Raw genomic sequence first — 27,837 nt, 5'->3', positions numbered from 1 at the left:
GGCCCCTTGGAGGGATGAAGGACAGAGGTGAGGGGTGATGGGGAGGGGCAGTGAGAGTGGCCCCTTGGAGGGATGAAGGACAGAGGTGAGGGGTGTTAGGGTGGGGCAGTGAGAGTGGCCCCTTGGAGGGATGACGGACAGAGGTGAGGGGTGATGGGGAGAGGCAGTGAGGGTGGCCCCTTGGAGGGATGAAGGACAGAAGTGGGGAGATGGGGTGGGGCAGGCCGGTGGCCCCAGAACTCCCTTGGACCCGTCCTTTGAGCTGGAACCAGCCCCAGACTCATGGCTTCTGTGAGGCCCAACGAGCCCACGTCAGGTGGGCCTCTCAAGTGGCAGCCTTGCCCCCAGGCTCAGATGTGGTGGACTGGCTATACCACAACGTGGAAGGCTTCACGGACCGGCGGGAGGCCCGCAAGTATGCCAGCAACCTGCTGAAAGCCGGCTTCATCCGCCACACCGTCAACAAGATCACCTTCTCCGAGCAATGCTACTACATCTTCGGTGACCTCTGTGGCAGTACGTGCCTCCCCTACCTCCTTGCCCCGTCTGCTCTCTGGGGGTGGGGAGTGCCCAGGAAGCCTGCATGCAGAGGCAGCAGGGCGGGAGGCCCAGCTGAAGGTCTGAGAGCTCTGCAGCGGAAGCAGAGTCCACTGCAGCCTCCTCACCCGTGCTGTGGCCCCCTCTTGGGGCTGGCATTTTCTTAGCACCTGCTCTGTGCCTGATACCATGCCAGTTGTTCCTACAGCACCATCTTACCCAGTACTCACAGCCTTCTTCCCACCAAAGGAGGGTTAATACTCCTGTGTTTAGATGAGGAAACTGAGACTTGTAGATGTTAAAAAGTTGCCCCAGGTCTCACAGACAGAAGAAGAGGAGCTAGGCCGTGGATCCAGGTCTTTCTGGCTCCAGAGCCTTTGTTCTTCCCACCACCCCAGGCTGCTGCCCCCAACCCCGCTGTGCGTGGTGCTAATGCAGCATTGTCTCAGCAAGGCCAGAGTTCCTACCTTTGGCCCCTACTCAGCCTCCCAGCACCCAGCCGGTTCCATCAGGGCAGGACCTAGGGCTGGCCGAGACCCCAAGTCCACAGCCTTCTCAGACCTGAGGGTGGGTAGTGCCACAGGACAAAGGTGGAGAAGCTGTCAGGGCCAGGTTGCAGAGGACTCTGCAAGCCAAACCAAGGTGTTTGGACTTGAGTCTTAGCGAATGCGAAGGCAGTGAGGGTTGATTAAGCAGGAGAGGTCTACAGGGAACCTCCCTTCTTCTGAGCCTGTGGACAACCCTCGGGGTGGGGAGTCCTCAAAGACAGGACACCATTGCTCAGGGCTGGGAACTGAGGCCCACCCCCAGCAGCCACCTCTGCTCTGAGGGAGTCTTCTCTCAGCCTTGATGTTCTCCACTCTTGAAATGCTTCAGTCAGGTTCTAGGGACTAGAATGGCTATTCCAGCCGATCACAATTCCCTGGGTGGAGGGTAGGCTCCCTGGCCCTCAACAGTTCCAGTGTGCCACGTGGAGGTAGTGATCCAAATCAAAAAACTAACCTGTTGCCATCAAGTCGATTCCGACTCAGAGCGACCCTATAGGACAGAGTAGAACTGCCCCATAGGGTTTCCAAGGAGCAGCTGGTGGATTCGAACTGCCGACCTTTCGGTTAGCAGCCGAGCTCTTAACCACTGTGCCACCAGGGCTCCAGAGGTAGTGACAGATATGGCTATATAGGATTTTAGAGTTAGACAGTTCTAACTCCACCCTTACTGTGTGACCATGGGCAAGTGACAGCCTCTCGGTGCCTTCCTTTCTTGATCTGTAAGATGGAGGTAGTAATAGGACTCATCTCACAGGGCTCTTTTGAGGCACTTAGCACAATGTTTGGCCCACAATTAGTGGTCTGCACAAGCAAGCCATTGTTTTTGTGTTTAACTGATTGTAAGATATACATTGTTTCCTCATTTTAGTATCTCTGAAATTGGGGTGTATCTTACAATTGATGGCTTCTTAGATTCCATGATATATGGTTATTATTATCATTGATATTATCATTATTAGAAGAAGTCAACCTTGGCCCTAAACCTTCGGGGACACATGCAGCTTCTCAGGGCATCTGTGGTTTTCGCTCAAGAGACGTTGCTCCTTCCCTGGGGCCTCCTGAGTCTCTCACCCATGGACCAAGGACACCAGAGGCCCAGATCAAGGGGGTGCTGACAGAACAGGCCTTTCCCTTCTCACTGGCCAAGTTCTCTTCAGCTGAGAGTATGGCTGTCACTCTCCTCAGGACAACAGCCTGAAGGCTGAAGTGGTCACCAGCTCTTCGGACGTAAGCCAAGGCAGGCCATACTTCTGTCCCTCCCCTGCACAGCTAGCTGCTGGCATCTTGATACGTTGATGGCTGGCAGACGTCACAGGTTACCTCAGCCCCCTCAGGACCTTCTGATCTCTTCTCCTCTGGACAGCTGGGCTGGCTCACCTCAGGGCTTGGAGGAAAGGGCTTGTCAGTATCCAGCAGGTCAATTACAGCTCTCTCAGGGCTTTGGGACCTGGTATGGATGGGGTGTGAGCAAGGGGTGTCCCAGGCAGGTCCTGTGGCCCCTTGTGCCCCCTTCAAGGTAGTTGTGGCATTGGAAGGACCCACTTGCCCTTGACGACTCTACAGTTTTTTAGGGGAGCCTGAGTCATGAAATGCGTGATGTAAATATAGTGAGACAAGTGCTGTGCAGAGCCAGGCCTGGCGGAGAATGGACTGGAGAACCCAGAGGAGGAGCCGTAGTTGTCCTCCCTGGCCCCTTCCTGCCCCACTGCCACCCTGCCCAGCAGCACCAGGAAACTGGTCAGGGCCAAAGGCCTGCCAAGGGATCACTGTATGGGGATGTTCCAGAAGGCCCTATATTGATTCTAGGCTTTTAATAGATAGTGTAGTCCTAGATGAGTGGGGAGGGCAAAATTCTACCAAAATTTTCCTCATACTGCTCTGTGTTCCTAACTAATCACCTTGTCCAGAAAGGTAAGGAGAAGCTCAGCAGCTCTTAGCTTCTGTTCTGGCTACATCTGGAGTTGACCTCAGGCTGGTCATTTAACCTCTCTGGACTCCACTTTCCTGATCTGGAAAACGTGTGCCCAACGCCTTTCTCACGAGGCTGCGTAAACCGTTTGCATGAGATGTAGTGCCTTGTATGTGCTCAACAGGAGCCCTGGTGGCGCAGTGGTTAAGCACTTGGCTGCTAACCGAAAGGTCGATGGCTCAAACCTACCAGCTGTGCTACACGGGGAGCTAGTTGCGGCAGTCTGCTTCCATAAAGATTACAGCCCTGGAAACCTTATAGGGCAGTTCTGCTCTGTCCTGTAGGGTCGCTGTGAGTCGGAACTGACTTGATGGCAACAGGTGGTTTTGGTTATCGTGCCTAATGAATTGTAGGTGGCTATCTGGTGTTTTGGAGCCCTGGTGGCGCAGTGGTTAAGAGCTCAGCTGCTAACCAAAAGGTCGGCAGTTCGAATCCACCAGCTGCTCCTTGGAAACCCTATGGGGCAGTTCCACTCTGCCCTACAGGGTTGCTGTGAGTCCGAATTGACTCGAAGGCAACAAGTTTGGTGTGGTTTTTCAGCCTTCCAGTCTCCCGACCTCAGACCCTCTGAGTGAAGAGACAGAAAATAGCCAGAATTTTACCCCTTCTCCCTGCTCTCTGAGCAGGAAGGAGAACCTGCCAGAAGCTTAGTAGGGGACCTCCAAGGTATTGGGAGTTTGGTGTCAGGATTTGGCACTGAGGATCTGAAGCGGTGACTCGGGACCTTCCTGAGGAGGGTCTCCCTCCCACCTTCTGGTGGGTAGTGGAGGAGTCTGAGGGAGGGAAGACATCTCTGCCCTGTGCCTCCCCATCCGACCAGAAGCTGTCACTGCTGTTGTTGTCACCCAAAGCCCCCCAGTCTCCTAATTAAGGGGTGTGGTGGATGGGATGGACCCAGCTCACCCAGTCCTCCCTCCCACCCCCAGACATGGCCAACCTGTCCCTCCATGACCACGACGGGTCCAGTGGCGCCTCAGACCAGGACACGCTGGCCCCTTTGCCGCACCCTGGGGCTGCTCCCTGGCCCATGGCTTTCCCGTACCAGTACCCGCCACCCCCGCACCCCTACAACCCACACCCCGGCTTCCCAGAGCTGGGGTACAGCTACGGTGGGGGCAGCGCCAGCAGTCAGCACAGTGAAGGTAAGTCGGAGGGGGCCGTGGAGGGGGGCCCCGGGCTTGCAGCACGCCTTGAGTGCCCGTCACCCGTCCGTGCCCGTCCCCCACAGGCAGCCGGAGCAGCGGCTCCAACCGCAGCGGTAGCGACCGGCGGAAGGAGAAGGACCCGAAGGCCGGGGACTCCAAGTCGGGCGGCAGCGGCAGCGAGTCGGACCACACGACGCGCAGCAGCCTGCGGGGGCCACGGGAGCGGGCACCCAGCGAGCGCTCAGGCCCAGCGGCCAGCGAGCACAGCCACCGCAGCCACCACTCGCTGGCCAGCAGCCTGCGCAGCCACCACACACACCCGAGCTACGGGCCCCCCGGTGTGCCCCCGCTCTACGGGCCCCCGATGTTGATGATGCCCCCGCCGCCTGCAGCCATGGGGCCCCCGGGGGCCCCCCCGGGCCGCGACCTGGCCTCTGTGCCCCCGGAACTGACCGCCAGCAGACAGTCCTTCCGCATGGCCATGGGAAACCCCAGTGAGTTCTTTGTGGATGTGATGTGAGCAGGGCCCCTCCCCACTTCCGCGTCCCCCCTCCCACTTCCATCTCCCCCCCAACCCCGGCTGCCTGCACCCCTTTCTCGTCATCCTTTTTTTTTTTTTTTTTTTTACTTTCTCTGGTACCTGAAAGGGAAATAAACGGAACTAAATCCAGGCGCGCTAACTGCTCAAGGGGCGCACGGAGGGCGCAGTGCACCCACCAATCGGCTCTGCATCCCCTAACCTGCTTCTGGCCCCCGCTTGTGCCCTCTGCCCACTAACCCCTGTGCTGGAGTTCCCAGGAGCCTTCGTGCCCTGGGTTATTGTCTCCAAGTCCAGCAGACTTGCTGGTGCAGCCCTTAGCTGCCCCCGCCCTCCTCCACACACACACACACACACACACACACACACAGGAGCTAACCCGGTGGTGTCCTTGGAGGCCTCCCAGCCCCTCGGCCCCTACCTTCCCCCTCAGTTCCCTCTCCCCATTCATTCAGCTATATCATTCCTCTGTTAACCTCACCCCGTCAGGCACGTATGCAGACCTCTTGACTTTGTCCAGCAACATTGCTTCCTCCTCCCCCAGACATTCCCTGCATCTGCCCCTCTTAACTGTCCCCTTGCATGTGCCCCAGCCCCACACCCTGGAGCCGCAGGCACTTCCAGTAACCATCCCTGCCATCCCTGCCTGCGCCCAGCCCTGACCAGAGGCCCAGAGGGCCCCTGAGCTGCTGGAGCAGCAGCCACTACCCCCTGCCCCCCCGCCCCATGTCTGGCCTGTGTGCTGCTTCCTTCAGACCCCTAACCCTGCTAATCCCCAGACTCGTCTCACCTCTGGGCCGGAAACATTTCTTTTCTTTCTTTTTTCTCTCCCTATTTTTCCTGGGCCTGGAGCAGCCAAGAATTTCGGGCTGTTTGACTTTCTGTGAGCCCCCTGCAAGGGGAGGCCCAGCCTCCGAGGAGACCAGGAGCCCTGCTTCAAGATCCCCTCAGGGCTCCCCAAGGATATCTAGCCCCCACACCTACACTTCACCATTGAGTTACTAGGCTTCCTGGGGGGGGCCTCAGCCTCTCACCCATAGTTACTCATGAGAGACTATGCTCCCTTCTCCAGAGATGGTGTTCTCTCTCTTTCTGTCTCTCTCTTTCTGTCTCTCTCTTTCTCTCACACACACACACACACATACACACACACACACACACCCCTATGCAAGTTCACTCAGCCTCAGGGCTGGTCCCTGCCCAGAGGGCTGGATCCCTCTCTCCTAGTCCTCAGGTTGTGGGGCTGGTCCCCTGACTTCTTGCTCCCCCTCCTTGTAGTATTCAAGCCTTCCACACTTGTCCTCATCATCTTCCTACCTGGATAAAGCCCATAAGCTGGTTCTTAGGCTGGGCTCAGCAGAGGACTCCCCAAGCAACTGGCGTAGGCCATTTTCACACGCACATAGCCTTCCCTGTTTTCACGTTCGCCATGACACCCCAGAGCGGGGACACAGGAGCTCACAGGCCAGTTGAAGTTGGGCAGGGGGAGTTCTGGGACTTCCAGACGGACTGCTAGGTTTTATTTTTTAGGTTATTCTTCACTTTAACCAAGTCATGACTCTGCTATAAATTCTTCTGGCTCACCTACGCTCACTAAGGCGCCCATATTTTCAGGGCTGAGGTATCAAGGGTGAGATGAAGTCCTTGGGTCCAGGCTTTGGCATAAACCAGGAGCCGGGCATTTTGGCATTCATTCATTCAGCAAATACTTCCTGGGGCTCTGGTGGCAGAGGGCTGTGCTGGAAGTGTGACTCAGTCTTGCTCACCCTCTGGGAGCCCTGGGGTTCACTCCCAACTCAGTCCATGGCTTCCTGCTGGTGCCACTGCAGGGCTGTCTCCTGTACTTCTCTGCCCTCTCTGACTCTGCCTTGTCCACCTCTTGAGAATTCCTCTGCTATTGCTCATGCCTGCAGTGTCGGTGCCCCCCGGAGTTCCATCTTTGGCCTACTTCTCTTTCCTCTCTATAAAACTCCCAAAATGGTCTCATTCATCATTATGTCTTTAACTGCCACTGACATGCTGGTAATTCCCAAGTATATATCCCCAGCCCCAACTTCTCCCCTCATCTTTAGGTCTGTATTTTTATTACCCACTGGACTCTCCACAGACATAACCATGTGGACTCAACACATCATCTCTCCCACCAAGTGTGTTCCTCCTGAATTCCAATCCTGGTTACTTTCATCACAGTCTACACAGACTCACAAGCTAGAAACGTTTATGGGTTTTAGTTCCTTCCTCTCATACCTTATCAGTCAGCATATCATATCCATTCCACTCCAACAATCAGTCTTGAATTTGGCCCTTCCTCTCCCTTCTGCCTTTACTTATTTAGTTCGGTGGAGCACGGGATTTGGAGTCCGGTTGTTCTGGGTTTGAATTCCAGCTCTATTACTTTTTGGTTGTGTGATCTTAGGAGAGTTATTTAACCTCTTTGAGCCTCAGTTCCCTTGTATGTAAAATGACGATAATAATACCTACCTCACAGGGTTGTTGTGAGGATTGAAATTAGGTATTGTACGAAAAGTGCCTAGCACAGTGCCTGGCACACAGTAGAGTAGGTGCTCAATAAATGGTAGCTATTATTATAATTACTGCTACTACTATTATTATTCAGTCAAAATTGATAGGAGTTTAGGATATGTGTGAGGAGCACTGGTGGTGCAGTGGTTAAAGCACTTGGCTGCTAACCAAAAGGTCAGCAGTTTGAACCCGCCAGTCGCTCCATGGGAGGAAGATGTGGCAGTCTGCTTCCATAAAGATTTACAGCCTTGGAAACTCTATGGGGGCAGTTCCACTCTGTCCCATAGGGTCACTATGAGTTGGAATCGACAGCAATGGGTAGGCTATGTGTGGAAGATAAAGCTTTTGGAGAGGTAGGAGTGAAGCCTTGAGTACCAGTTCACCTGTATTCATCACTTAATGGCTTCAGGCTGGGACCACGGTTTGAGGAGGCCGTTTCTTCATCCTGTCACATTCTGGCTTCTGGCAGAAGAAAGCTAAGGACAGTAGGATTTGCAACCAGGTTTGCTCTTTCTTGCCCTTCCTCCGAGGACTGGCGCAGCCCTGCCCAGGGAAGGCAGCAGGGTGTCTCTGCCTAAGATGGGGAACAGCCAGTAGGTTTTTTTCAAGGTCCTCCAAGAGCCAAGCAGGCCTTTCATGTTGGGGGTTAGCTCTGTTTCCTCCGCTCAGCTTGGATGTGAAGCTTAACTGTTCATCAGAGAAGGGGTTCCAAATCCCATATCCAAATAAATTCAACTCGCCAAACATTTTCTAAGCAAGATATGGCACGTCACTTGGAGGCACACGGCTCCTGGCCTTGAGGAACTAAATCACGTAGCTGAGGTAGAACACAGGCACGTTTGCGAAAAGTGTAGCTAATTCCTTCCACGTATTTGTCGCCTCCCTTCCTACACCCCTGCTTGGGTCTTGATCCCTGGGAAAAGGCTCATGGCTGGAATGAATATATAATGAAACAAGTTTGTGAGAATCAGAGGTGATGTTAGAAAGCAGTCAAATTCAGCACACACACTTTGCCAAGTTGTGTGTTTGTGTGTAAAGTAAGGACAGCCAGTCCTCTGACTCTGGAGACAGAAAAGGCCTACAGCAATCCAATCTTTAACAGATGGTCTTCAACAAAAGCGTGACTAATCTTCTGAGCTTCTCCCAAACGCCTAAATAGGCACGGGGCGGGGGGAGGGGGGACGGCAGAGACTACAGTTCCCAGAATGCTCAGTAGGGAAAATCAATGGGGGTGGCGGAAGCGGTGTATGCTGGGACGTGTATTCAAGAGGTAGCGTGACAAGCCACGCCCACCCCTGGAAGGCGGGGAGGAGGGTGTTCCCGAAGGCTGTCGGTAATTGTAGTTTTGACAAGCCTGGAACGCTTACAATGGTAAGCGAGGAGGCCGAGAGGACTGATGGGATTTGTAGTCGGCACGGTGGACGGGGGCGGATGCGCACGCGCAGCTGAGGCCGGGGCGGGGCCGCGGCACTGCGGTGAAAGCCTAGGCAGCAGGCAGCGGGCAGGCGAGCAGGGGGCGGGCGGGCGGACATCTTGGGATCCGGAGAGTGGCCGCGCCGAGGGGGTGCTGCCGACACCAGGTAAGCTCGGGGTCTGGCCCTACGGGCGGGAGGACGCGTCGCGGGCCGCCTGCACCGTCGCCCGGCTTTGATCTTCCCTGCACCGCGCTCCGCGGAAAGTTACCCGCACCCGGGAGTGGCCTCAGCCTTCAGGCCCGAGGCGCGGCTGCAGGACGGGCGGGAGTGGTGCCCTCCACCTGACCCGCCTGGCGCCTCCCGGGAGAGGGAGACCGACTGGAACCCGCGCAGAGCACGGCACCGCGCAGCGCGCCCCTCCCTAGGTTCGTGACCACCCTCCTCCCCTTCGGTGCCTTCTCTCAGCGCAAAGACAATTTCCCCGTCTCCTAGGACAATGACAAGCCTCCCACCCCCGCCGCGCTCCCTCCATCTCAGTTCAGCGACATCCCCAGCTCCTCGTCCTCAGACCTGTGACAGCCCCCGCACCCCGTGGTACCATCTTTTCCGCGGTGGCCCCCTCCCTAGGACGAACCCCCCACTTCACGCCTCTGCACCTAAGCCCCAAGGCAGGCTCCAGCTGCCCGCATTTCCATTCACCACTGTCATGGTCTCCCTGCCGGTCCCCTCTCCCCCAAAGCCTTGACCTTTTCCAGTCTAGAAAGTCTTTCCTTCCTGCGCCCCCACCAGCCCTGTTTGCGGCTGAGGGCTGCTGGGGTACGCTGCCTGGCTGTCGCGCCAGTTTTTGCCCCTAACTCAACCTCCTATTCTTGTCCCGGGCTGCTCCTCTGCTTCTCTGCTGCCAGGAGCTGCCTACCCCTTGATACCCGTGAACCTGGTCCTTTGCCCAGGACTCTACTTCCATTTTGCTTTTCCTCTCCCAGCCTCTTTGGGAGTGAAGGATGGGGTGAGTCCGCCACGCTGAGGAACCCCTCACTGGTCCAGGAGACCTCGACACCACAGTAAAAGGCTTTCTGTTTCGGTTTAGAAAAGCCTGCAAAAGTCTCTGCTGTGAGATCAATACCAGGGCTAATCCAGGCAATCTAGAGGCAGAATAATCCTTTTCTTCTCAGTCCAAATTCATTTGACCCAAATGACTTGGATAATTTCAGGCATTTCTGATAGGCCTGCCCCTTGCTCACAGGCACTCAGGCCAGACTTGAGTTTGTTGGGTCTGGAATCACTGGATTTCAGCTGGAAGGATCTCTTCATCGTATCCCCCTACCCTTATTTCGCACCCTTGTGTTCACTGCACTCTAGAACTGAGGGGGAGCGGCCCTGTGGGAAGGATGGTGACAGCCAGCCTGGCTCACTAAAGCCCAGTCGGCCAGGCCGGGCGGGGCCTTTCTAGGCTGCTCTTGTGCTGCTTATCTGACTGCCTGGGAGAGGCCGCAGCCAGACTCTGGGCCGTGTCAGGGCAGGAGGCCTCCCTTCCCTCCTCCTCCTCCCCCACCCTGCACACCCGTTCCTGGGATGTTAAAGCTTCCGTGAATGAGGCCCTGCCCCTGCTCAGAAGGGTAGAGGAGACTGAGCGGCTGGTGCTCTAAGGCTGGGCCTGGGGCCCCAGGCCTGAGCCACCTGGACTAACTCCTACCGCCATTCCTGCAGCCGCAGGCAGGCCAGCCTTGGGGTGATGCAGGCTGGAGCCGGGGGTGAGGCTGCACAGGAGGGGGCCAAAAGGATCCTGGCCTAGCTCAGCGCGGGCAGGAGCAAAAGGGGGCTACTCTGGGCCCAGCCCCAGAAAAGGGAGGGTGAAAGTGGCCTTCGATCCTGGGCTCAAGGCCCTCTCTATTTTTTTCTCGCTTCCAGTGTGGGATAAACAGGAACTGGAGCCTGGCTGAGGGGAGGGGCATGCCTGGAAGGGTTGCAGGGTCACTTGCTGACGCTGACTGGGTTGAGTCAGGGAAAAAAGCCCAGCCTCACAGGGGAGGTGGGCAGGGGTTCTGAGGCCTTCCCTTAGCCTGCCAGCCTCGCAGGGGAGGGGGGCAGGGGTTCTGAGGCCTTCCCTTAGCCCACCTCCACCTGTCTTAGGTCTGTTCTGAGCAATGGGCTGTGGAGACTGAGCTGCTGCCATGATTGGAGGGCTGTTCATCTATAATCACAAAGGGGAGGTGCTCATCTCCCGGGTCTACCGGGATGACATCGGGTGAGTGAGTCCCCCGGCTGAGCCCGCTGTACCTCCCACCCCCCCACCCCAGCGTGCAGGACCAGGTCTCTTCCCTCCGGAGAGTTGACGTGCGCCCTCCCCTCGCTGCATCCTGGAAGCTCAGCTAGTACAGCCTGGCCCCCGGTGGGTCTGGTGGTGGTGGCCTGGCAGCTGGCTTGCAGGCTGCTGGGCGAGATTTGTGGGATGGTGCGGCCCCCACAGGCTTCAGGACTGCTGCCCTTCCTGCCTCCCTGTTTCCCTTAGCGGCAGGCCTGGTTGCTGGAGGCAGCTGCTTTTGCCAAGCAGGTTGGTTATTCCTTTGAGGAAGAGAGGGATCTGTCTCCAGTGGGTGGAGTCAGTGGCCAGGTTGGAGGTACTAATCCAGTCTGAGTTTTGTTTTCAAAAGTCCTTCTCCTGCTGGGAGCCTTCACTGGATTCTCCTGAAAGCCTCTCCAGGCTGTGGAATTCTCTTCCACCTCCCTTTCTCAGGAAGAATCAGGCTGCTGACTCACCTCATTTCAGTTCCTCTGGGCCATTCCTGGAAGAGGGCTTGTGGCAGGCCTGAGGCATTCACTTTAAGGTCCTTGATGGAAGGAATGGTGGGAAGGCCTTGCTGCCCTTCCTGGCCTATCAGAGCAGACCCAGAACAGCACCTTGTCGTGGGTCTCTCAGGCCTTAACATGGAGCTACAGCCTTACCTACCTTTCTGCTCCCCCCTGCCCACCACTCTTCTTCCCTGACTGAGGGGACGTATTGTAGCCTCAGCAGCTCTAATGAGATTAGGCTTCTCTTCTTGCTGCCCTGATTTTCTTGCTCAAAGAGCTTGTCACAGAATGGACCTGATGCAGTGCCCCTAGCTCCTTGGCTCCCCGGCTGACGGGCTGGCCGGGCCATGGTGGCCGTTTATCCCCTGGCTGGTGGTGGGGCATGAGAGTATCGGCAATGCCTGGCCTGTGTGAACTGGCTGGCTACCCGCCCCCGTTCCCCTTCCCGCCCCATCCTGCCCTGGTAAGCCAAGGCGGACACACAACACCTCGCATGCCTGGCTGGGCTCGCCCCCTTGCTCTCGCTTGTCGGCTGCCACCTCACAGTGTGTGCCGCCCACCCTCGTGTGTCGGGTGTCTGACCCTCTCTCTCGTTGCTGTCACTCTCCTCTTCTGGCTGACGTCATTTCTCTCGTCCCATCTCACTGGCTGCCATAGCAATAGGTAAGCGGCTTGTGAGGCTGCCGCCCAGGCACAGGTGGGTGGAGGGCCCGGCCCCCCCATCGTTCTTCTCCCTCATCTGTTTTCTTGCCCTGGTATTGGATCCCGGACAGGAATGTGTGGCGCAGCTCCAGAACTCCTTAGTACTTCTCCCCCCAGAGTCTGCTCTGAAGTCAGGCTGACTGTCTAACTCAGGAGGAGCTGGCCTTCCCCACTGGTAGGATCACCAGTGGGAGGATTGGAGAAGTGGCAGGATCTCTTTCTCCTCTGGGCCTGGAGCTTCCTGGGAAACTAGAGCGGTGGCAGCTGAGGTGGAGCAGGGAAATTGGGACCAGGCCAGGGAGTCAGGGACACACCTCCCTAAATCCGGAGGACCTCACTTTGAGGTTCTGTCTGCCTGCCTGTCATTACCACCCGACTTCCCTTTTTCTCATGATCTCCACCCACCAGCCCAGCTGTGGCCTTCCTCTCATGCCCGCACTGGGAGTCAGAAGATGGGAACCACCCCAGTGGTTTAGGCCTGGGCTTTAGCGTGAGTGGCAGACTTCAGCACTGAGGAGGGTGGGGCTCTTCGTAGCTGTGGTCGATCCCCATGGGGTGAGGTGAGCCAGGTGCTGAGCCACCCCTGTGCACCGTTTTCCCTCAGGAGGAACGCAGTGGACGCCTTTCGGGTCAATGTCATCCATGCCCGGCAGCAGGTGCGCAGCCCCGTCACCAACATTGCTCGGACCAGCTTCTTCCATGTTAAGCGGTCCAACATCTGGCTGGCGGCGGTCACCAAGCAGAATGTCAATGCTGCCATGGTCTTCGAATTCCTCTATAAGATGTGTGACGTAATGGCTGCCTACTTTGGCAAGATCAGTGAAGAGAACATCAAGAACAATTTTGTGCTCATCTATGAGCTGCTGGATGGTAAGGCTGGCAGGGTGGCAGGCCGAGGGCGGGGGTGGACCTGACCGGGCACGGCCTGGAGGTGGGAGCGGGTCCGGGGCTCCGATGCCTTCTGAACTTCTTTCCTGAGTATCTGGTCTCTTGGGCCAGGGCCTCTGTGCCCCTCAGAAGGCCAGTCCGAGTCCAGACCTAAAAGCTGTTCTCAAGTGGAACACAGATACAGGCCAGAGGGATGGGGGGAGGAAGCTTTGGTCTTTCAAGGGGCTAGGCCTTCTGCAGTTCAGCAGACTTCATCCTCTTACTTCTGGGGTTTGGGCCTTTACTGTCCTCTTAGCTTCCCATCTCAACAGCTGCCTCAGAGCCCAGGGGAGGGTGAGGTATTACAGGCCCCTTGGGGTGTACTGTTATGTCTGATCTTCTGTAGGGTATAACGTAAGTGTGAGTCCTTCCACCTGCCCAGCCAGCTGTCTTTCCTAGGGGCCCAGGGCCTCCTGACCCCTCACCCCTGGCCATGTGGCTTTTCTGCCAGTTTCCCCTCTCTGAAAAAATAATGACATTTTAGTTGTTTTCTTATGGAGCACAAATCCCAGAAAACGCTGGAAAGCTGGGAGGCTTTCCTGCCGATGATCCCACACTGTTCTCTGGAGCCATACTGGTGGATCTGCCCAGGCCAGCGGAGGGATTGGCGTGAGGGGCCGTCCGCTTTTCCCAGGGGCTGATGGCTCCCTCCTTTTGCAGAGATCCTGGACTTTGGCTATCCACAGAACTCTGAGACAGGGGCACTGAAGACCTTCATCACTCAGCAGGGCATCAAGAGCCAGGTACGTGCACTGCGTGCCCATGGCCTGGGCAGAGCCCAGCCTCCCTGCCTCCAGTTGCTCCCAAGCCCTGGCCAGGGCAGAGCCCAGCCACCTTGCCTCCAGCTGCTCCCAAGCCCTTACCAGGGCAGAGCCCAGCCTCCCTGCCTCCAGCTGCTCCTGAGCCCTGGCCAGGGCAGAGCCCAGCCTCCCTACCTCCAGCTGCTCCTGAGCCGAGCCCTGTGCAGGCTGACTCATGAGCCCATCCCTGACACGAAGCACTGGTCTGAGCCTCCTGCCACGACTGCAGGCTTGTGTGGCCCTCTTCTACCCCAGGAGCAGCCAACTCAGGATCTCTTGATGGGAATTGAACTGAGCAGTTTCCTTCTGCACTGGGGGGGTGGGGAGTGGGGCTCTGGAGGCTTGGCGCTCCGGCGCTCCTCAGGAGTAGAGCATGGGCCCTTCTCTAGGATCCGAGCCTCAGATCTCTCTCTTCTTTTCTGCTGCCTCTTCTCGTCTGCGCTCCCTTGCTGTTTCCTGTGGCCGCCTTGCTGGCCCTGTGGCCTCCAGCATCAGGTAAGCTGCTCCCTCAGCTCCCGTCCTTTCAGCTTTGCTGTTCCTTCTGGCCCTGCCCTGTGGGGCTTGTAGGGAAGATGGCATACAGGGTGGGAAGGAGAAGGGAGGGAGGATGAGGGTGGAGTGGGGATTGAGGCTGGGTGACTGAAGGGGGCGGGAGGGGAGGGAAGCCATGGCGATTTGTCTCTGTCCCCACGCAGACAAAAGAAGAGCAGTCCCAGATCACCAGCCAGGTGACGGGGCAGATCGGCTGGCGGCGGGAGGGCATCAAGTATCGCCGGAACGAGCTCTTCCTGGATGTGCTGGAGAGTGTGAACCTGCTCATGTCCCCGCAGGGTGAGGGCCCTCCCGACGAGGCCGGAGGGAGGCCGGGCAGGCCCCTGGTCCCGCTGCCTGCCTCAACAACTTCCCGTATCTGTGCATCCCCAGGGCAGGTGCTGAGCGCCCACGTGTCAGGCCGGGTGGTGATGAAGAGCTACCTGAGCGGCATGCCCGAGTGCAAATTTGGGATGAACGACAAGATTGTCATCGAGAAGCAGGGCAAGGGCACGGCTGATGAAACAAGCAAGAGGTGCCCGAGGCAGGGTGCTGGTAGAGAGGGTGGGGCTGGCCAGGGAGGGTGAGCCTCAGGGTGAGTCGGGCCTGATGGACCACAGCTTTCTCCTGGTTTTCATCTCTACCGCAATGCCAACTCTTTCTTCCCAGGGGAGCGCTTGGCTGGCTGCTCTTGAGATCTGCAATAACTGCCCCAGGAGAGCAAGCCCATTTGGTCCCTAGGACCAAGGCCCCTTCCCTACCTGCTGACGGCCTCTGCCCGCGGTACCGGAAACATCTAGGTCCCAAGCAACAGGGCTGTCAGGAGAGGACAGGCGGGCACAGCGTCCGTTCATCCCTGACTCAGGCGGGACCCCTGGGTCAGACAGTTGCCTTCCTGGGCGCTTTCCATAGTCTGGTACAAACCTGGCTGCGCTCCGGCAGCCTTTGGGGGTGCGGCCGTCTCCCACCTGATGCTTGCCACTCTCCTGTACCGATGAGGAGCCCTCTTCTGTCCCTGCTGCAGTGGGAAGCAATCGATTGCCATTGACGACTGCACCTTCCACCAGTGTGTACGACTCAGCAAGTTTGACTCGGAACGCAGCATCAGCTTCATCCCGCCTGACGGAGAGTTTGAGCTCATGAGGTGCCTCGGGGTGTGGGGAGGAAGGAAGGGGGTGCCGCCGGCAGAGAAGGGGAGAGGGCGTGGGGCAGGCTATGCTGTGCCAACCTTGCCCCCTGTCTCCAAAGGTATCGCACCACCAAGGACATCATCCTGCCTTTCCGGGTGATCCCGCTAGTGCGGGAAGTGGGGCGCACCAAGCTGGAGGTCAAGGTGGTCATCAAGTCCAACTTCAAGCCCTCGTTACTGGCCCAAAAGATTGAGGTGAGGACAGGGGCTTGTGGGGGAGGAAGAACTTGTCTGCGGGAGTAAGGGCGGCTCATGCTGGGGCTTCACGGAGCTCCCTGACAGGTGTGCCCTTCTAGGTGAGGATCCCAACCCCACTGAACACAAGCGGGGTGCAGGTGATCTGCATGAAGGGCAAGGCCAAGTACAAGGCCAGCGAGAACGCCATCGTGTGGAAGTGAGTCTTTCCTTCATGAGGGCACAGCAGGGCTCAGGGCGTCTTAGTGTTACCCTCCTGTTAAGTTCCATCTTTCCTCCTCCTGTGAGTGAGTGAGTGAGTGAGTGAGAGAGTGAGTGAGTGAGAGTGAGAGAGTGAGTGAGAGAGTGAGTGAGTGAGAGTGAGTGAGTGAGTGAGAGAGTGAGTGAGTGAGAGAGTGAGTGAGTGAGTGAGTGTGAGTGAGTGAGAGTGAGTGAGAGTGAGTGAGAGAGTGAGTGAGAGTGAGTGAGTGAGTGAGAGTGAGTGAGAGTGAGTGTGAGTGAGTGAGAGAGTGAGTGAGTGAGAGTGAGTGTGAGTGAGTGAGTGAGTGAGAGTGAGTGAGTGAGAGTGAGTGAGTGAGAGTGAGTGAGTGAGTGAGAGTGAGTGAGAGTGAGAGAGTGAGTGAGTGAGTGAGAGTGAGTGAGTGAGAGTGTGTGTGTGTGTGTGTGTGTGTGTAGGGGCTGGTGTTCATGCTGGCTTCTCCTCTGAGCTCACACCTTTGTGTGAGCACGATGTACACACCTGCACGTGGGTTCATGCGTGCACTCATTTTTTCAAGATGCTTTAGTGTTTCCCCACTTGCTCTTGTAACATCTCTGTGAACAGAGACAAAGCAAGGATAGCATGCACACGTATCTGAGCCGTGGCCACAGTGCTGGACAAATGGCAGACCCGAGGCTGCATAGCAAGTGGTTGGACCACCATTCCCCGTCCTGCCACCTCCCACAAGCTCCTGGGCTCTCTTCCCCTGGACCAAGGCCCCGCCCCCCCACCCTGGGACTCCTTGAGGCTGTCAGGGGCACTTGCTGCCCATTGCCCTGTGTTCCCAGGATCAAGCGCATGGCAGGCATGAAGGAATCGCAGATCAGTGCTGAGATTGAGCTTCTGCCAACCAACGACAAGAAGAAGTGGGCTCGACCCCCCATTTCCATGAACTTTGAGGTATGGCAGAGGAGAGGCCTGGGGAGCCACGGCAGGGAGGGCTAGGAGAGATGTGAGAGGTCCTTCAGAGCCACCTCTGTACCTTACAGATGAGGGAAGGGAAAACGAGAGAGCATTGGCGGCTGTGTCATTCACAGACCCACTTTTTGCCCCTTCAAGCCTCTTAGTAGAGACTGGTGTTCACACTGACAAAAATCTGACTAGTCTTGACTCGTCATAAAGCAGGTCTTCGGAAAAATTTAGATTATTTGAATGCCAGGTAAGACTTACAGGTTTATCACAGACAGGAAAATGGGCTGCCTTTGCCTTGTGCGTGCTAGACATACACTTTTCTCTACCTCTTTTTGAAGTCCGTCCTATGGAACAGGATACGTGCTCTAAAGCGGTTCTTTAGCTGCTGCCTCCTGCTGATAAGAGGAATTGATTCATGTTATCACAGGCAGGCCTGACTGCAAACCCAGGATGATCGGCGGCTACTCTTGTATCTGCTTGTTTCTTTAATGACCACTTAGAGGCCCCTCACTACCCCAGCTTCTTTGAGGACCCCAACCATTTGAGCACTGATGGTGGAGATGAGGTAGGGCAGGGCTGTGAGAGGAAGGCCACATTCCTAATGAGAGCTGTCCCTTGCCCAGGTGCCATTTGCACCATCTGGCCTCAAGGTGCGCTACTTGAAGGTGTTTGAGCCGAAGCTGAACTACAGTGACCACGATGTCATCAAATGGGTGCGCTACATCGGCCGCAGCGGCATTTATGAGACCCGCTGCTAGCTGCCCAGTGGCAGCGAGCCCGCCTCCCCGCCCACCCTCTTCCACAGGCCCGGGAGCCCCCGGCAACCATGCATCAGTGTCTTCCCCTCTTCTGCTTTGCTGCCTTCCCTGTGCACAGCCCCCAAGTCTAGGTCTGGACCAACCCCATCGCGAGTGGCAGTGGCAGAGCGGTCTGTGGGCTCCCTGGGCAGGGGGTTCCGGGGTGCCTGCTCCATTCATCTGTCTGTCCTGGCCCAGTGCCAACCTCTCTTGCGAGTTCTGTGACCAAAGCCAGGTGGGCCCCCTCTCCTCCTGTCCCTTGTGGCCACAGCTCTCTGGAGTGGGAGGGTTGGCCGCCCCTCACCTTGGAGCTCCCCTAAAGGCCAGTAACGGATCCCCAGCCCTCAGTCCCTCCTCTGCTCTGGGATAGTTTGAGCTTCATTTTGTACACATGTGACTTTGTCCAGTTATAAACCCAATAAACTCTGTAGAGTGGAATTGTTGGCTAAACGATGCGGTAGCTCCACGAGGAGGGGGGCTGGCGGGGCTGCTCCTCCGTTTTCTTACACTGTCTGCTTTGGGGAGAGTTTTCTATTCTGGCTTCTCAAGGCTTTTTCCTTGTCTCAATTGCTAGGCTCCTTGTGGGCCATCCAAGCCCTGATCCTCCCCAGTGTTGGCCCTACATCTCTTGGTTCCTGTAAGAAGAAAACAGCCTCACGGGCAAGCAGCCCATCTGGCCCTAGTTCCCTGAGGTTAGAGATTCTTTCAGGGATTCACCCAGCTTTAGGCAAAACCAAACCCGCTGCCCCGAAGTCGATTCCGACTCAGGACAGGGTAGTTCTGCCCCATAGGGTTTCCAAGGAGCACCTGGTGGATTTGAACTGCCAACCATTTTTTGGTTAGCAGCCGTAACTCTTAACCACTATGCCACCAGGGTTTCCAACCTTAGGCAGGTAGTCTCTAATTAGGGAGATAAGCAAGGTTTACATTTGGTATTTCCAGCCATCTGAAAAACTGACCTCTTAGCTTCACCCTTTTCATTCAGCTTGGCTTCCCAAACCCCGGTGGGCGGGTAGTAAAGAGAAAGATTAGACTGTCCCCTAGCTGACTTCCTCCCTCCTGCCCAAGAACCGTGTGGTGAGCTCGTCCCTGAAGGGAACAGCTCCACATCCTGCTGGTGTGCTGAGGCAGACAAGAGGACAGATTTGCCCTAGTCAGCTTTCCCATGCTTGGTTTCAACCTTTTTAAACTTAAAAAATCTACCATAGAAAATTTCAAACATAAACAGAAGTAGAGTATAATGCGCTCCCATGCCCCATCACCCAACTTCAACAATATCAACTCGAGGCCAGTTCCTTAATACCACAGCCAATCTGTGTTCACACTTAAATCCAATCGCACTATAATTTTTACAACTTTTTTTACAATCTGGATCCAAACAAGGGTCATTCATTGTGGTTGGTTAATTCTTCTTATAATGAATAGGTTTCCCTCAGCCTTTCTTTTTTTTTTTTTTTAATTTTGTTGAAGGAATCGGATAGTTTGTCAGAATAATTTTGCCCGTTGATCCCTGTGATGTCATTTAACATGTTCCCCTTTCCTTGTATTTCCTGTAAAAGGTTATTAGACCCAGAGGCTCGGTAGCTTTCTTCATTTAAAATCGGGGAGTGCTCAATCCAAAAGCCTCGCTGGGAGACCGGACTGTCAGTCTGGTTTTCTCGCCCTTCGGCGGGGAGCGGGGTTGTGCCCGGGGGGGTGAAGAAGCGGCAGGGCTTATTGGCAGTGGCTGCCAGAGCCGGGCCGGCTGTGAGAGGGCTGAGCGCAAGGCCCGGGGGCCCCAACGAGACCGGCGGTGCACGGAACCACGCAGGGGGCCGCCTCCGAGGGCGCGGGGACGGGCGTGAGTCAGCGAAGCTTTCGGCGTCTCCAAAATGGACCCGCCGGTCGCGTAGCGGCAGACGCGCCACAGTGAGCGCATAAAACCGAGCGCGGCCAATGTGATCGGCAACCGCCGGTCTCGAGGCCGGCAGGCTCCCACCCGCGGACCACCCGCGCCTCGCGCCCTGATAAAGCCCGAGTTCCCATGCCCCACCCCGCGCCCCAAGCGCCGCCTCCCAGAAGGCAGCGAGAACCGCACATGTGGCCGGTTTTTCAGCCGAAAGGCGGTCGCGCAAGCGCACAGCGAGCGTCCCCGGCGAAGACGCCGAGCGGCGCTTGCGCACCGTTCCGCCAGCCCCGTTCGCCCCGCCCACTGGGCTACGCGCTCGATGCTCCTTTCTTATGTCACCGAGGCGCATGCGCTCTCGAAGGAGGGCCGCGCTTTCGGGGGCAGGGCAGGGGGCGGGCCGTGGCCAAGGTCTCACCGAGACTGCGCGGACCGGAGTCTCCCAGGAACATGGCGACTTGCGCTGAAATCCTGCGGAGCGAGTTCCCCGAAATTGACAGACAGGTCTTTGATTACGTGACCGGTGAGCCGAACCGGGTCAGCAGGCTGGGACCCAGGCAGAAGTGGAGGTCCGGGGGGGAGGCTGAGGGAGGGCGTTGCCGGGATCGCCGCCAGGTCTCTCTTCTGCGTGACCTGTTGTCCAGAGGCCGGTTGGGTCGGGAGCCGCGGTTCGGGGACTGAAGCCGTCTGTACGCCCCCCACCCATTCTCTTCTTCGTCCTGCCTCGCCCGGCCCAGGCGTTCTGCACAGCGGCAGCGCCGACTTCGAGTCTGTGGATGACCTGGTGGAAGCAGTGGGGGAACTGTTGCAGGAGGTGTCTGGGGACAGCAAGGATGACGCGGGCATCAGGGCCGTGTGCCAGCGCATGTACAACACTCTGCGCCTGTATGTGCCCTGGTCTGGGGCTGCCGGTGGCGATGGGAGAGGGCGGCCGGGCCGGAGACGAGCGGTGGGGAGAGAGGGTCTGACGGCCATGGGCGTTTTCTCAACTCCTAACTGAGGCCTCTGTCCGTGCCCTCAAGCACTGAGCCACGGAGCCAGGGAAACAGCCAGATGTTGCTGGACGCCCCCATCCAGTTGTCAAAGATAACGGGGAACTACGGTGAGCGTGAGGGAAGATTGATTTAGGTGCTCTCTCTATCCTGTTCTCAGCCTCCACCCTGTCCCTGCCAGTCTCCTGCCCCCTGGAACTCAGCACCCCAGCCTTTTCCACAGGACAAGGTTGTAGACGCTATTTGATGTCTTTACTGAAGGCAAAAAAGCCCAAGATGGAGGGAGGAGAGTTGGAGAGTTTTCTCAGCTCATAGGTGTGGCAGGAAGCATACGGACCTTGGAGCTGGACAGATTTTGGGTTCACCGCCCAGTCTTGCAACTTACCTACCAATTGCGTGATCTTATAAGAGTTACTTACCAGCTTTAGCCTCTGTATCTTATCTGTGTGGGTCTTTTGAAGTGAGGAGACAATGATAGCTGTCTATCCCCAGGTTTGTAAAGCTTCCCTGAAAACACCTGTGATTGTGCCTGGTTCATATTAGTCACTCAAATTGTTAGTTTCCCTTCTCTCAGGAAGAAGGTGACTGCTTTTCTTATTGCTTACAGACTGTGACACCAAACTTCCAGGACTGCTTAAGAGGGAACAGTCCTCGGTGAGGAGGAGGAAAAGGAGGGGGCTGAGCGGGCGGGGGGTGGCTGTCTCTGAATGCTGGAACGTCTTTCTGGGGGGTTTCTAATTATGTCTTTCTCTGAGTCTGTTCATCATGGATAGGTTGAGAGGGGTTGACCTGACTTGTTTTCTCTGGGTGATCCTTTCTGACCCTAAACCCTGGGGTGACATGATTGTGTTTGGACCCTTAGACAGTGAACGCAAAGAAACTAGAGAAGGCCGAGGCTCGACTGAAGGCAAAGCAGGAGAAGCGCTCAGAGAAGGACACGCTCAAGACCAGCAGCCCTCCGTGAGTCTCGGAAGAGTGGGCTCGGAGCAGAAGCGAGCAGAGCAGTCTCCGCGGGGTGGTTGGGAGTTGCTAAAAGTCATCTGTTTCTCTCTTTCAAAGAGTCTTGGAAGAGGCTTCGGCCAGCCAGGCAGGCAGCAGAAAAGAGAGTCGGTTGGAATCATCTGGCAAGAATAAATCCTACGATGTGCGAATTGAGAACTTTGATGTGTCTTTTGGAGATAGGTGAGGGCGTGACAGTGGGGGTGGCATTGTTTTTCCGATTAAAGGAGAACTTGGAGGGACGATGTGGAGCTAACACAGTGTCAGTTCTCTGTTGTTGAGCTTGCTGTGCACCTGCATCTAGACACCCCGCGTCTTCTTCCTACCTCTCCCCAGAGTACTGCTGACCGGCGCAGATGTGAATCTGGCCTGGGGCCGCCGCTATGGGCTGGTGGGGCGGAACGGTCTAGGGAAGACAACGCTGCTGAAGATGCTGGCCACCCGTAGCCTGCGGGTTCCAGCCCACATTTCCCTGCTGCACGTAGAGCAGGAGGTTGCTGGCGATGACACCCCGGCCCTGCAGAGTGTGCTGGAGAGTGACACCATGCGAGAGGACCTCCTCCGTCAGGAACGGGAGCTGAATGCCCAGATTGCCTCTGGCAGGTGAGGACTCCAGGCTGTAGCCGTCCATCATCAAGTGTCACAGCCCATAATTCTCATGGCAGCTCTAGTAAGCGGCACAGCTGGAACGTGGCACTGTGGGATTCTAAAGCCCCGTCCTCTCCACAGTGCCCACGGCCCTCGCTACCCGGGGCACGTCCTCCCGTACTCTCTTCCTGTCCCAGCAACAAGCCGGCCAGCGGCCTGCATCCCGATTGTCTAGGGTCCTTGACATCTTCCTAGAGCACCCCCTCCGGCTGATTGCTCTTCTCTTCTCCCGGCCCCCATCCCCAGGGCGGAAAGCTCAGAAGCTGCGCAGCTGGTGGAAATCTATGCCAGATTGGAGGAGATTGAGGCTGACAAGGCACCTGCCAGGTATTGGCCTCCTGTCCCCCCGCCCCACCCTTCAGATTTCCTCTCCCTTCTGGCACCTGTTCCAACTGCAGACTTGCATTTTTTCACTCCTAGGGCGTCCGTCATTCTTGCTGGGCTTGGCTTTACCCCTGCAATGCAGCAGCAGCCCACCCGGTGAGTGGTCCTCTGCCGTTCTTGGCTCTGAACACTGTTGGCTCTGCCCACCCTGGCAAGCCCCCACCCCTGATGCAGGCCTGTCTTTCTTTAGGGAGTTCTCAGGTGGCTGGAGGATGAGGTTGGCCCTGGCCCGGGCCCTGTTTGCTAGGTGAGTCCCTGGTCCTGTGTCCGGAGCCCTGGGGAGGATAGGCTGTGGCTGGTGGGAGACGGTGGTGAGTCACTGACCTGAAGCCTCACGCCTGTGTTCTTGTTTCTCACAGGCCAGATCTCCTGCTGTTGGATGGTGAGTCTGACGTGGGCTCCCTGACTGTGGGATGAGGGAGCGGTAGCCTCCAGGCTCCTGGTTCTTCAGCTCTTCAGTCCCACACATGTGCTCGCGCATGTCTTTTCCAGAACCCACAAACATGCTGGATGTTAGGGCCATCCTGTGGCTGGAGAATTACCTGCAGGTGAGTGCCCGCGGGGCGCGTGAGGGGGCCTGGGGCAAGTCTGCCTCCGGGACACCTGTGGGGCTGTGGGCTGAGTGCCCTGCCCGACTGGGCCCGCGTCCTGTGACCCCTCAGACTTGGCCCTCCACCATCCTGGTCGTGTCCCACGACCGCAACTTCCTGAACGCCGTCGCCACCGACATCATCCACCTGCACAGCCAGCGGCTGGATGGCTACCGGGGAGACTTTGAGACCTTCATCAGGAGCAAGCAGGAGCGGCTGCTCAACCAGCAGCGTGAATACGAGGCACAGCAGCAGTACCGCCAGCACATTCAGGTGTGAGGCTGGCAGCCTGGACTCTCTCTCGCAGGGGGCAGAGTCCCGTGGGGGGTGGGGGGAGGCAGAGTCCTGTGGGTGCCAGAGTCCCGCGGGTGGCAGAGGCGAGGGTGGCAGAGTCCTGTGGGTGCCAGAGGCAGGGGTGTGGTGCCTGACCAGCCCCTGTATTCCCCCATTGCAGGTTTTCATTGACCGGTTTCGCTACAATGCTAACAGGGCCTCCCAAGTGCAGAGTAAACTCAAGATGTTGGAGAAGCTGTGAGTACCGTGTCCTCGGCCAGTCCGTGACTCCTGTACCTCTTCACTTCTGGCCTAGTTTTGCAGGCTACCCCTTGTCTTCCTATTCTAGGTCTCCTTTGCTAGAAGCCAACTGGAACTTCCTTTCCTGCAGCAAAGCAGAGTATTCTGCTGCTCTTGGGGGTAACCCTTACCCCACCCTAGGCAGCCACGGATCTAATAAGTCGTCTCTGTGGGTTTGCTCATTGCGGACATTTTCTGTAAATGGGGTCCTATAGTCTGTGGCCTTGTGCGTCTGGTGTCTTTCGCTTAGTGTAGTGTTTCCAGGGTTCATCCGTGGTGTAGTATGTGTCAGTAGTTCACTCCTTTTTACAAACGAATGAGGCCCCGTTGTATGGATCTACCCCATTTTGCGTATCCATTCATCAGTTGATGGACTTTTGGGTGTTTCCTCTCTGTGGCTTTTGTGAATAGTGCTGCTGCGAACACTCTCGTACAGGTTTTTGCACGGACGTGTATTTTTCACTTCTTTGGGGTATATAGCCAGGAGCGGAATTGCTGGGTCACGTGGTAACCTTGTGTGAAGTTTTTGAGGAACTGCCAGGCTGTTTTCCAGAGTGGCGGCAGCATCTTCCATTCCCACCAGCAGTGTGTGAAGGTTCCAGTTTCTCTTTGTCCTCACCAACACTTACTGTCTGTCTTCTTAGCCATTCTGGAGAGTGAAGTGGTATCTCGTTGTGATTTTGATTTGTATTTCACTAATGCTGTTGCGCCTTGGGGGTTTAATCTTGAAGCAGTCTTCCTAGAGGTGCTGATGGGAGAGTTTGAAAATTATAAAGCGTAGAACTGTGACGTGGAAACATGCTCACAATGTGTTAATTGGGAGGGGAGGCTATGAAAGGGACGATCTTGTCTCAGCATATAACCAGCTAGAAAAATGTACTCTAAAGTAAGAATGTCATCTGGCAATAGGATTGCAAGTTTTTTCGTTGTGCAATAAGAACAAATGAAGTTATCTTTAAAGTCTTCCATCCAGCCTCCCTTCTCCCCCTCAGGCCAGAGCTGAAGCCGGTGGACAAGGAGTCGGAGGTGGTAATGAAGTGAGTGCTGGGCCAAGGGGCTGGCTGTGGGGGCTCCTCTCTGGCCCTCCCCAGGTCCCTCATCCCCGCCTCCTGCAGGTTCCCTGATGGGTTTGAGAAGTTCTCACCACCAATCCTGCAGCTGGATGAAGTGGATTTCTACTATGATCCTGCGCACCTCATCTTCAGTCATCTCTCCATCTCTGCTGATCTCGAGTCCCGCATCTGTGTGGTAGGGTTGCCGTTTACCTTTCTCCCTTCTGTGTGGTGGGACTCTCCGACCACAGCAGACGGTGTGGCTTGGCCCCGGCTCTTGGGCTGCTAAGATAAGAGGTCCATGGGAGCCGGAGGCCTGGCCAGAGACTGCCAGAGTTGTCCTGCCCTGTCCACTAACCCCACGGGGACGCTCCTGCAGAGAGGAAAGCTGACATGGGGTGCTTTGTTAATACTTAGTAGCAGGACTTCCTGTCACTGGCCTCAGCTCTTGAGTGGTTTCAAACCACGTGACACAGAGGAGCGAGCATGGGCTCCAGGGTGGACTTCAGATCCTGGCTCTGCCATTCCCACCTTGCCCACTGTCTTAGTCATCTAGTGCTGCTGTAACAAATACCACGAGTCGCTGGTTTCAACAAATAGAAGCTTGTTTTCTCACATTTTAGGAGGCTAGAAGTCCACATCCAGGGTGCTGGCTCTAGGAGAAGGCTTTGTCTGTTGGCTCTGGGGGAAGGTCCTTGCCTCTTCTGAGCTTCAGCTCCTGGGTGATCTTTCGGTGGCTGGCGTGTGTCTTTCTGTACCTCTGCTTTTCGCTTGCTCGTTTAATGTCTTGTATATCTCAAAAGAGATTGACGTAAGACGCACCCTGCACTAATACTGTCTCAGTAACATAACTGAGAAAAATCCGTTTCCACAGGTATAGGGGTTAGAGTTTACAACACACGTTTTTAGGGGACACAGTTAATCTGGAACACTTACTAAGCAGTTTCTTCATCCTTAAAGTGGAGAAAGCATCTACAGTTATACAGTGTTAAATCCCCAGCACTTAGTAGGCACTCAGCTGTTGGTTCCGCTTATATCTTTACTTCCTTCTTCACTTTCCTCTACAAAACCAAAAACCAAACCCATTGCCATCAAGTCGATTCCGACTCATAGTGACTCTATAGGACAGAATAGAACTGTCCCATAGGGTTTCCAAGGAGCAGCTGGTGGATTCAAACTGCTGACCTTTTGGTTAGCAGCTGAGCTCTTAACCACTGTGCCGCCAGGGCTCCTTTTCCTCTGTAGTTCATTTAAGATACTTTTCTGGCTATTGAAGACTCATGGTGACTACCTGGGGCCCACCCTCATTGTCCCCTCTGTGTCCCATGTGCCCCTTAAGGTTCTCTCATTCCTTCTTATAGGTCGGGGAGAATGGGACTGGGAAGTCCACCATGCTGAAGCTGCTTCTGGGGGACCTGGCACCTGTTCGGGGAATCAGACATGCTCACAGGTAAGGCCCACCTCCCCACACCCCGGGTGCACACACTTGTACCCAGTCTCTGTGGCTCTGTTCCTTTGTGGCCCGCAGCCCCTATCCCTTCTCCTCCCCCTTATTTCTGCCTGCAGGAACCTGAAGATCGGCTATTTCAGCCAGCACCACGTGGAACAGCTGGACCTGAACGTCAGCGCCGTGGAGCTGCTGGCACGGAAGTTTCCCGGTATGTTAGGGATCGAAGTTGGGGGAAGGCGGCCGGGGCCGCGCCTACAGCCAGGCCCGCCTGGGGGTGGGTGCTGGGTAGCCACCCCGCGTCTAGGTGAAGGACATGGCCATTTGCAGGTGGGGCAGGAGGGTGGAGGGAGCTGGGCCAGGAACCCATGTGATGGGGTGGGGCCTCTGCCTCTTCCAGGGCGGCCAGAAGAGGAGTATCGTCACCAGCTGGGCCGCTACGGCATCTCTGGAGAACTAGCCGTGCGCCCCGTTGCCAGCTTGTCTGGGGGCCAGAAGAGCCGGGTGGCCTTTGCTCAGATGACCATGCCCTGGTGAGACCTCACTTTCTGGAGCTCTTGCCCTCCCAACAGAAGCTGACCCCCACCTCCGAGTCAGAGAGGCTCGTTTTCTGCCAGCACCCCCGTAATGCCCTGGGTTCTTCCCTGCAGCCCCAACTTCTATATTCTGGATGAGCCCACAAACCACCTGGACATGGAGACAATCGAGGCGCTGGGCCGCGCCCTCAGCACCTTCAGGGTGAGCACGCCTTCGTGCTGGCCGCCCCACCCCGGTTCAGCGTCCCCTGCGGGCCCGAGCACCTCCCCGCTCTCCTCTCTTTCAGGGAGGCGTGATCCTGGTCTCCCACGACGAGCGCTTCATCCGGCTGGTGTGCCAAGAGCTGTGGGTGTGTGAAGGAAGAGGCGTCACCCGCGTTGAGGGGGGCTTTGACCAGTACCGCGCCCGCCTCCAGGAACAGTTCCGCCAGGAGGGCTTTCTCTAGGGCCACCAGGCTGACAGCTGCGCCTAGGATGTGGACTGGTCTCTCAGACCCCTGGGCCCCCACGTAGGCAACCAGCTCCAGGCCGCGGACTTCCGCCTACTTGGGGACAGCCTTACTCCCAACCCTCCTTTTGATGGGAGTATCCTCTGCACAACCCAGGGAGCCCCGTCCACGGGCCTGTGGGGACTGGTCTCCCAGGGGTGGGGGACAGGGGGTGCCCCCTGGGGTTGTAGATTGCCCCACCTGCCCCAGCTCTGACTGGGCCCTGAGTGGCTGCTGTGTAAATTAAATCCCACCATGCGTCTCCCTGGCCTCATCCCTGCTCCCCTGGGCAGGGCTGCTGTGGCGGCCCGCTGGTGAGGGGGGTGGGCCCTCGGACTCAGCCTTCCCACCTTTCTCCCAAGAGGGAGGTGGCAGCCTGGCCCTTGGGAGGGGGCCTCCTCAGGGCTGCCTCTGGGGTGGCTGAGCTGGTGGGATGAGGGGACGGCGTGCCAGCATCACTGTGGTG

The 27,837-nt window shown here is 56.8% G+C and overlaps 3 protein-coding genes across 6 annotated transcripts in view; all 3 read left to right on the top strand.

Annotated features, from left to right (window-relative positions):
- DVL3 (dishevelled segment polarity protein 3) overlaps positions 1–4,935 on the top strand; it is a 15,262-nt gene extending 10,327 nt beyond the window's left edge. The window contains exons 13-15 of the mRNA XM_004382289.2: positions 349–516; positions 3,981–4,196; positions 4,283–4,935. Coding sequence (XP_004382346.1) covers positions 349–516; positions 3,981–4,196; positions 4,283–4,719 — 821 coding nt within the window. The 3' untranslated portion in view covers positions 4,720–4,935. The remainder of the gene's footprint in view (positions 1–348; positions 517–3,980; positions 4,197–4,282) is intronic.
- Positions 4,936–8,720: 3,785 nt separating this feature from the next.
- AP2M1 (adaptor related protein complex 2 subunit mu 1) lies at positions 8,721–18,215 on the top strand. 4 transcript variants are annotated; one of them, XM_004382287.1, is made up of 12 exons: positions 8,721–8,840; positions 10,806–10,920; positions 12,772–13,037; positions 13,755–13,837; positions 14,384–14,389; positions 14,590–14,725; positions 14,819–14,960; positions 15,450–15,569; positions 15,674–15,809; positions 15,911–16,008; positions 16,857–16,968; positions 17,604–18,215. In XM_004382287.1, exons 2-12 carry the CDS (start codon positions 10,847–10,849, stop codon positions 17,736–17,738), a joined length of 1,308 nt encoding a protein of 435 aa, XP_004382344.1. In that variant the 5' UTR covers positions 8,721–8,840; positions 10,806–10,846; the 3' UTR covers positions 17,739–18,215. The 4 variants fall into 4 exon arrangements, with proteins under 4 accessions (XP_004382344.1, XP_004382345.1, XP_023592570.1 ...); XM_023736802.1 differs by lacking the exon at positions 8,721–8,840 and adding an exon at positions 8,849–9,100; XM_023736803.1 differs by lacking the exon at positions 8,721–8,840 and adding an exon at positions 10,298–10,426.
- A 1,777-nt stretch (positions 18,216–19,992) lies between these two features.
- ABCF3 (ATP binding cassette subfamily F member 3) lies at positions 19,993–27,635 on the top strand. The gene is made up of 21 exons (XM_004382285.1): positions 19,993–20,185; positions 20,400–20,547; positions 20,685–20,764; positions 21,262–21,308; positions 21,517–21,614; positions 21,714–21,836; positions 21,990–22,256; positions 22,548–22,628; positions 22,722–22,781; positions 22,876–22,932; positions 23,045–23,067; positions 23,178–23,233; positions 23,348–23,548; positions 23,730–23,806; positions 24,841–24,885; positions 24,964–25,096; positions 26,262–26,350; positions 26,467–26,558; positions 26,748–26,880; positions 26,998–27,085; positions 27,171–27,635. The coding sequence occupies exons 1-21, from the start codon at positions 20,113–20,115 to the stop codon at positions 27,327–27,329; spliced, it is 2,130 nt and encodes a 709-aa protein (XP_004382342.1). The 5' UTR covers positions 19,993–20,112; the 3' UTR covers positions 27,330–27,635.
- Positions 27,636–27,837: the final 202 nt, after the last annotated feature.

Source organism: Trichechus manatus, unplaced genomic scaffold, assembly GCF_000243295.1.
Source record: "Trichechus manatus latirostris isolate Lorelei unplaced genomic scaffold, TriManLat1.0 scaffold00092, whole genome shotgun sequence".
NCBI classification, from domain to species: domain Eukaryota; kingdom Metazoa; phylum Chordata; class Mammalia; order Sirenia; family Trichechidae; genus Trichechus; species Trichechus manatus.
Note: the sequence above shows the minus strand (reverse complement) of the source record. Positions and strands in the feature narration are given on the sequence as shown.

Excerpts from the sequence above, each read along its gene's own strand:
- AP2M1 (XM_004382287.1), top strand. The coding sequence starts at position 10,847 with ATGATTGGAGGGCTGTTCATCTATAATCACAAAGGGGAGGTGCTCATC. Across the intron at positions 14,726-14,818 it reads CCTGCTCATGTCCCCGCAGG|GGCAGGTGCTGAGCGCCCAC; the intron begins GTGAGGGCCCTC and ends GTGCATCCCCAG. Across the intron at positions 16,009-16,856 it reads GAGAACGCCATCGTGTGGAA|GATCAAGCGCATGGCAGGCA; the intron begins GTGAGTCTTTCC and ends CTGTGTTCCCAG.
- ABCF3 (XM_004382285.1), top strand. The coding sequence starts at position 20,113 with ATGGCGACTTGCGCTGAAATCCTGCGGAGCGAGTTCCCCGAAATTGAC. Across the intron at positions 22,257-22,547 it reads GCCCAGATTGCCTCTGGCAG|GGCGGAAAGCTCAGAAGCTG; the intron begins GTGAGGACTCCA and ends CCCCATCCCCAG. Across the intron at positions 23,068-23,177 it reads AGATCTCCTGCTGTTGGATG|AACCCACAAACATGCTGGAT; the intron begins GTGAGTCTGACG and ends TGTCTTTTCCAG.